The 8630-nt window shown below is 30.4% G+C and overlaps 1 protein-coding gene and 1 pseudogene across 1 annotated transcript; both read right to left on the bottom strand.

The window, feature by feature from the left end:
* Positions 1-3959, bottom strand: part of LOC113367573 — a 9354-nt pseudogene extending 5395 nt beyond the window's left edge.
* Positions 3960-4250: 291 nt separating this feature from the next.
* On the bottom strand, positions 4251-5980 carry LOC113366419 (hsp70-Hsp90 organizing protein 1-like). Its single transcript, XM_026608016.1, has 6 exons — positions 5888-5980; positions 5611-5823; positions 5392-5545; positions 5215-5315; positions 4434-4563; positions 4251-4363 (listed from the first exon to the last, which is right to left on the bottom strand). Exons 1-6 carry the CDS (start codon positions 5906-5908, stop codon positions 4251-4253), a joined length of 732 nt encoding a protein of 243 aa, XP_026463801.1. The 5' UTR covers positions 5909-5980.
* Positions 5981-8630: the final 2650 nt, after the last annotated feature.

The raw sequence follows: 8630 nt of genomic DNA, 5'->3' as shown, positions 1-8630 counted from the left end.
ACATATACATCCATTTTTGCTAAGGTACGCCGAAATGTTAAGATAACCTTTGAAAAGTAAAGATATGCAAAAAAAAAATTCATTTTCGATTTTTTGCGTTACTATAACTTACCCTACGGGAAATTAATATATAAATGGTGAATTTATTTTTTATGTTCACAAACTTAACAAAATCACAGTGCTGGAACGAATTAAACAGCATTTCAATGATATTGTATATGGAAAAATTGCTTCGAGATACGAGCGATTCGACATACAAGCGTGGTTTACGGAACGGTTTAAACTCGTACTTACACTATCCTTAAGGCCAATGACGAAAAGAGCGTATATCTCGCGCATAAAAGTTAATATGTCTTTAATAACTATAATTCCAATAAATACACATTATAATAATAATTAAAATCGTGAAGATATGAATGTGTCTCCTACCTGTTCGATGCTGGGCGACCCCTGATTGCTGATCCCCGTCTTTGGCAGTCGTTTCCTCTTGTTCGGCGACGTGCCAGGATTCCTAGTGTTCAGCAGATTCGACAGCAAATCGCCTAATTTATCTTCGTAATCCAAACACCAATATTTCAACGTCGATATTACAAACATGTCCCCCTTCGCTCTCACCTCTCGACAAAATAATAATTTCAAAAGATCCGCCGTCGGCTCTTCTTGCTTAAGACGAAGCAGGATGCTGGTCAGCGCCTCGGCGTGGGATTTGAAATCCAATTTAGGAAGAATTGGTAATAGATTCTCTAAAGGAACATCGTGGGCTGCTATCAGCTGCCACAGAGCATACTGTTCGAATGTTTCCCACATCAGACTTGCCAGGAGAAGCGGTTGCAATGTTTCGTTCTTGAACATACCAATCGCCCTTGCAGAATATGGCAGACCAAGTCCTGCAACTGACCTGCATCCACCGTTTGCACAATCACATGTAAAATCGAAATATTGTTTATAGTCACTGTTTTGAACTCCCTATACACTTCTGGTGTTAACCACAACAACAACTCTCCATTGTCTTCCTGACACAATCTTAATCATTCAATAAACTCGTATCTAATTTTTTTTCTATTGTTAATGAGAAATCTTTATACACTGCCCCTTTTATGAGATTATTCTGTTTACTATTGCTAGACTGTTGATTTGCACTTAAACTTTTACTAAATTCATTTGTCCATTTACTTTTAAAAAATAATAACAATAAATAACCTATCTGAGGAATTGTGGAGTACATTTCAGCTAAAATACTGATAAGAATGCGCCTTTTTTTGTCTTCGTTTTGATATAGCTGATAAAATGTTCGGAAAGCACAACATAAAGGACCACTAATACTTTCATTTAAAGTATCTTCGTTCACTGATTCAGGGAAAATGTTTTTATGAATTGTGTCTTGCAAAGCCGTACATAAACAATCACTAAACTTTCTAATGTATCATCGTCTAACTGTTTGTTTATCAACAGAACTTCTTTATGATTGCTTCAACGGAAGAACATTTTTCTTCTGGGGTTTTTGTTTGTAAGAGCTGTTCTGATAAATTGCGAAGTGATCCTTGGAGGCATCCAAGAGGATCCTCTTCCTCTTCTTCTTCTTCTTCATCTTCACATTCTTTTTCTTCTTCTTTTAATCGAACTTTAGATAAAGGAATATCATCATCATCAGTATCATAACCAGTGTGTATAATCATCGGAACTGGATCATCCTCTTCATCACTGAATACAGCCTCATCTTTTGTGAATATATGATTGTTAGTATTATTAGTTTCTAAATTAACATCCTCAATTTTATTCACTGGAAAAGATTCAGGTGCACAAAACTCTTTAAATGTTTCTCTCACCATTGCTTTTAGTTCTCTGTCCATTTTTACATTATCAAATAATGGATACAAATTAGGTAAAACTCTTTTTTCAACTATTTGCCTTAAAGAATTTAAGACGCCCATCCGTACTTTGTCTGTGTGTGAAGGATAAAAATTTGGAATTATTCGACATAGAAAATCAAGCAAAGCAGCTGTAACAGCTGGATGTGACCTCATTGAATTATGCATTACTAAAATTGCTGGTTCAATGTTCATTATATTGTCGTTTTCGGGACTAAAAAATAACCAATCATAAAATAGAGATAATTTTGAATTTGAACCAGCCACATTTGCAGTACATGTTGTTAAAAGCCACCCGATTACAGCCCATCTGGGTATTATATCTGAACATAGTAATTCATTTGTTGGATGAATAACACTAACAATAAACCTTATAAAATCACTACGCAAAGACTGTGATTCTGGGGTAGCTAAATATTGTCTCTGAAACCAATCTTGGTATCTTTTATGGTTACCAAACCGAACTTGTGATGTCAAAAAAACTAATTTCCTTTCCATATCAGGCGTGAGACGAGATTGTAAATATCTTCTAGATGTGCGAGTTTGTAACAATTGCAGAATACCAGTGAAAGTAGGGCATAAAGATTTTGGATTTTTAAGTATATCTTTCCATAATTGTTCGATCTCTGGTATTCTAGCTACATTTTGCAATAAACGAACAAAATCTCTACCTAATTTTAAAATGTCAGAAAAACGTTCCCTGATTAAATTGACTACAAATTTAACTTCTCTGTCTCTTAAATTGGCTAAAGCTGGGGATGTGTGGTCTTCTATCAGTCTAAGATATGTATAAACAACAGAGCCTATCAGAAGTGGAAATTTATCCAACCAGGCTCTGTGCTCTTGGAAAATATCCAATAAATTCTCAATCAAAAATATATTACGATGTGTTATATCCCCCCCGGAAGCTAATCTCATGACATTCCAACAGACATTATCCACATTATTCACAGCATTTTTAATCATTTCACGCACTAACCACAATACTTGACTTCTGACAACATCTTGAAATCGTAAGTACCTTTCAAGAATGAGATTTGTAAGATGCACTAGAACTATAGCTAGACCATCTCTTGAAACCATTGTTAAGTCTCTGTAACTTTTGGCTGCATTTTGAGGCTCTGTCAGAATGACAGTGAGAAGTCCCAGGCAGACCTCTTCATGAGTCTTATCCTTGCAAACAGCATTTGTCAAAGCATCGTGTGCATCTGTATCGCTCAATCCTGAGATAAGGGACTGAAGTGATTGATAGGCCCTTTCATATTTCTGAAATAGAAAACATACTGTGAGAATTGAACTTAATTGTAATTTAGTCTACAGTAAATTGTGAAGTAACAATGTTTATCTTTTAAAAACCACTATATCATAAAATTTATACACAATCACAATTATTCTTTGAATAGAATCGTAGTTATTCAATCACTTTTGAATGATAAATATTTTGTAATTTGAATAATACAAAAACACATATTGTCAAGAAAAAATGTAAAACCCAAAAGCTTTATTTAAGCCTAAGACAAATGATGTTTTTTTATGCAGGAAACTTTGACATTATGACAAACACTTTTCCACGTATTAAGAGTATAAAACAAAAGAGATTGCACTATAAATTGTCACAATTTTGCACAAATTTGTTGGACAATTCAAATGTCGCGCTTTGCATGACAGCGCACGACACGGCCTTTACACGAACTAGCTAAACATGGCTGACTTGTACACTGTCTTTGTCAAATAATTAAAAAATAAGTAAACTACCTCGTCGAATTCGTCTCTGTTTTCCACAACAGACGTCACAAAAAGTCTTGATGTAATTAATTTTCCCTGCTCCATACTCTAATTAACGCACATGAAAATCCAACTGATTATAAATAACAAATACAGGCCCTGCCCTGCATTGTGCTGCTCTTTAGGAAAATGTTTTCGAGGCTATGGCGCATTAATACATCTGATACAGATCCCATTCCAATCTGTAGTTAGAGGCGCTGCAATAGGCACACACTCCGCGCGAAAATGTGGCGCCGATTTTTAAATGTTTCACCCGAATTATAATGAAATAACGCACTTTCAACACATTTATATCGAATCAAAAAAATATAAATAGCAACTAAAAACGTACTGAACTCCTCGGAAGTCACGATAACACTGAGGACGTCAATATTCAAAATTATGCCTACATAATGTGCTTACACCAACACATCCACACGCGCAATGTACCGACGACGTGTTAATCATAAATATGGTTTTGCGCAAATGAGAACAAATGTGTTAAAAGAACTGTTTACTTTATTATATTTTTTTGTTTAAAAAAAAAATCACAGAATATAATAAATAATTTATCAAGACATTTAATTCAATTTATAATAATAATTTAATTTATATTTATCATGATTTTCCTTTTTTGTAGCGCTGTCTTGCTTGAGCTTTAGTATATCTAGTATTATTTCTTTCTGTTGAATTTGAAACATTTGTAGTTTCTTCTTCTACTGAATTCATTTCTAAAAAAAATATTTGACCATTAAAGAAAAATTTAGAAACCGGTTTTGTCTAAATTTTGTCAATAATTACCAGCAAGTAAATCAGGAGGTGGCTGCAGTAAAGAATTTCTTTGGCTTTTTATATAAACTCTTATACCTCGTGCAATAACATAACCAAGGGCACTTATTGCAAACATCACTAAAATCATTAGAAGTGGATTCTAAAAATTTAGATAATGATAAGATATTTAGTTGGGCTTGAAAAATTAAATTAAGATGGAAAACTTGTATTTTTGTTATACCATTCCTCTATCAAAGAAGTTTTACTTTAATTGTAACCAATATTATGATAGCATTAATAATGTAAAAAAGACTTTCTACTATCAAAAATTATAGAATCTTCTTTAGTCTTTTTAACCAAATTGCTTGCTCTCTTAAATCAGAGATCGAGGAACTTTTTTAATCATTACCCCAAAATATTTTTGTATAAGTTGATATTACCCCATAGGAAAAAGCCAAGAAAAATGAAATTGCCTTATTTATTTTTAAAACATGAAAACCCTTAATAATAATTTTGAAAAGAAAACAATTATGGAAAATTTAATTTCAACAAAATAAAATTTTAATTTAAATTTTATGGAAGCCGACTTAGTGCACCAAGTATTAAATAGTATCAATTGAACTTTTTTCTATATTTTGTTAATAGTACAGTAAGTATCAACTAAATTTTTTCTCCCAAAAATTCCATTTTTACCCCCATTTAGAGTATTTTACCCTATTATTCCCCGACCACTGTATTAAATGATTTTAATAAATAAATAAAAAGATTTTAATAACTTCCATACAAGTTTCCCAGTTCAATAAATATTTACTTTGAGTGATGGTTTATTGGTTAACACACTGTCAGCAATTACAATTAAGATCCCAACGATAACACCAATTAAGGCTCCCAACCATGGTGCCCGAGCATCAACTGTGGAACAAATACAGTTTCTCAAGAGTATTAAATATATAATAAAGAATCCAATAGTAGATTAATAACAAATAACCTTTCATCTCATTCTCATCACTTTTTGCAGCCCGGTTTACTGCATCAAGCAGTGTACTGTCTCCAGGTTGCAATTGCAATGCTTGCGTGTACGAAAGCAAAGCTTCTGCAAATAAATAACAAGCATATTGGACCTCTGCTCTTCTAAAATAGCCCTAAAAATAGAAGAGGAAACATGATCCAGGTTTTTTCAACATACAGCATAATTATATTCTATTACCTTGGCCCAAGTGGGTGCTCTTTTAATGGTTTCCTCAGCATCTTGCAAAGCAAGATAATGTTGTTGTATTTTTAAAAAAGCATAAGATCTATTAGAATACAATGAATAATTATCAGAATCCAATTTTAATGCATGAGTGTAATGAAGGATAGCTTCTTCGAACTTTCCGGCTTTCGTGCACTCATTTCCCTTTAATTTTAATTGTTCACAAGTCTATAAAATAATTGGGTTTAAGTGTTTTTATGAAAACAAAACGTGTAAAATGTTATTTTCAAACCTCGTTTTCTCCGGAGGCCATAATTGTGCAAAAATTACATACGTAAACTTATTTTTTATTTACTAAGTTTTGATCCGCATACGTCAAATGTCAATTTGTTGCCAACTGCTGCGATTGGTTAACCCAAAGAAAACAATGGCGGCAACTTCATGGCGCAAAAATTCAAAATCGTGATTTGAATTAGAATTATTATACGATTTGGAATTCCTGTTTTTGAGTTCAAAATTTTGAAATAAATAAACCCTTTTTATTGCTGCATGCATAATATTTATTTATTTTATATAAGTTTCATTTAGTTCATATTATTTATAACTAAATTTACAAGACTTCCACATTGACTTAATCATTCTCTATAAATAATGGATCTAACATATTACACTACTGTTGTTAATTAATTTAATTATGAGTTTGACAATTCACGTTAATATAAAAAATCTTCTTTTCATTTCAACAGGCACAATTTAATTCCCAAGTGGCATAGTTCTTAAGATGTATTTCAATAACAAACTACTTCATCATTCACTCACTTTTCAATAAATATGAATATATATATATTTTACATTGGTAATAATTATATTAGTATGTATATTTCTCACTGTTACCTTTGAGCTATGATTACATTTTACCCGATATTTAAATTTAGAAGAAGCATTTGTTTTGAATTACACATTTAGCATGTTTAAAGTATTTATTGCTCTGGCTAACTAAAATCATAAAAGGCCACTAAAATATTGTGAAAATTTTACAGGCACTAATTCTACATATTTGTTTTGTTTTTCAATTTCAAAAATGTACTCTATGACATTAATTATTTACAACACCGATAATATAGTATAAAATTTGTTTATTTTTCTATCAAAGCATGATATTTAGACACACTTGAATTATTTGGTACATTTAATGTTACGGTGACATTTCTATCTCAGATTTTTATTTCTATGTGTTTCATAAATAACTTTACAGAAGTTTAGAAGAGATTAAACAATAAATATATAAATGCCACTTGCAATAAAATAAGAAATTTTCACAAACGTAGCAATAACAAATCTTATAATGAAATCCAAATGCCTCCATAATTTATAATATATTCTTATAAATAAATTATACACTGACTGGTATCAGCTTATAAAAATAAACACTTGTTTTCTGTACAAAATAATATTCACAATATTAACAGATTAACTTAAGGCTAATGGTTAAGGTCATGGCAATGAATAATTTGAATTTTCATTATAAGAATTTATTTGCGTTTACTTTATTTACGAAGTATATTTACATAAACAAATATATTTTATTTAGTACCTTTACATATTTGCAATATACACATTCTATTTTATTATTATAAAAACAATTTAATAAAATAGCATGTATTTATAAATTCCAAACATTGTTTTTTAAATTACAAGGAACATATATATGAGGCTGCGTGTAAAATAACTGATATGCTAATTTTTACAATTTAACAAATTTATTATCAACTCAAAAATCTATCTGAAAATTTACATAATAATATTGCATTTTTGATATGCTCCTAAATATACATACAAACTATAAATCTTTTGACAACATTGATATAAGAAAAATTAAATCAATTCTTTTTATGCAAGAAAACAAAAAAATTAACAAAATCATGAAACATATAACACAGCTTTTATCAACCTGGTACACAAAAAAAATCATCAACAGCAAGAAATATAAACAAAATTATTTCCATAATAATAGATCATGCACATCACAATAGAATACTTCAAATTAAAGCACTTCTCTTATGATAACTTTAATCGAAAACTTTCAGTACAGCTTTCGATTAATTAAATAAACCAAACGATTGTGTCTCAGATATGCTTTTGTTTGATACGTGTCGTAAACTTTATATATATCTGAAGCAAATTGATAAGTTGTTTGATAACAAATATTTTATAAATATGTAGGAAATTCTTAAATCCATCATATGGTTATTATACAATCAAAAGATCCATGCCATTTGTGGATAAAGACAGTCTTCATATCATCAAAATTCAAATATGATAACTTAGATTATGTACACTGTGGATAGTAAAAGGTTTTTTGTACATGGTTCATGTATTGATAATATATCGATAGTACAGAATGCAGAACTTGATACAGGACCTTATTTGATAAATATTAAGTTAGAAGACTAGTATTTGAATGAAGCCAAAACCTATGTCAAGTAATTATAGATACTCTCTCTCTGATTTCAGCACAGTGTACATTTACAAATTAAGACTATTCAATAACTAAAAATAGAGTTTTGATTTCTTTTGTTATTTACAAGTATGGATATGCATTTACAATATTGATTCATGTATATATAACAAATAATAAATGCACTACATGTATATAAATATATTCATATATACATCAAAGCATATTTATATACACTTCGCTTTTTTTTAAAACCAAAATAACTATATGTTTATGTACGTATGCGTGTAAATGTAAGTACCTACATGTTTCTTCATCATTCGAGCACACAATTAAGAACTGATTTTCAAACTAAATGAAGATATACACATATGTACATAAATATTTAAACAAATCAGAACAACCTTTGAACCATAAATTTCATAAAACACTATATTATTTTTTTGTTTCAAAAATACTTTTTTACCTACTTATATGCATATATCAGAAAAACTGATTACATCAGTATCTATTATAATTTGGTGCGTGATGTGGTTTTTCGAAATGCCATATTAAATCAGAAACATCTAAATATTTG

The sequence above is a fragment of the Ctenocephalides felis genome, unplaced genomic scaffold (genome assembly GCF_003426905.1).
Source record: "Ctenocephalides felis isolate EL2017-DRISC unplaced genomic scaffold, ASM342690v1 CF-g0.4_SCAFFOLD_01170, whole genome shotgun sequence".
NCBI classification, from domain to species: Eukaryota; Metazoa; Arthropoda; class Insecta; order Siphonaptera; family Pulicidae; genus Ctenocephalides; species Ctenocephalides felis.
The sequence above is the reverse complement of the archived record's forward strand: the minus strand, read 5'-3'. Positions and strand labels throughout refer to the sequence as shown.

Bases quoted from the DNA above. Each gene is read 5' to 3' on its own strand.
- LOC113366419 (XM_026608016.1), bottom strand. From the start codon at position 5,908: ATGGCCTCCGGAGAAAACGAG. The intron at 5,316-5,391 runs GTTATTTGTTAT...TTTGTTCCACAG, and splicing joins TGATGAGAATGAGATGAAAG to TTGATGCTCGGGCACCATGG. The intron at 4,364-4,433 runs GTAATTATTGAC...TATTTTTTTTAG, and splicing joins ACCTCCTGATTTACTTGCTG to AAATGAATTCAGTAGAAGAA.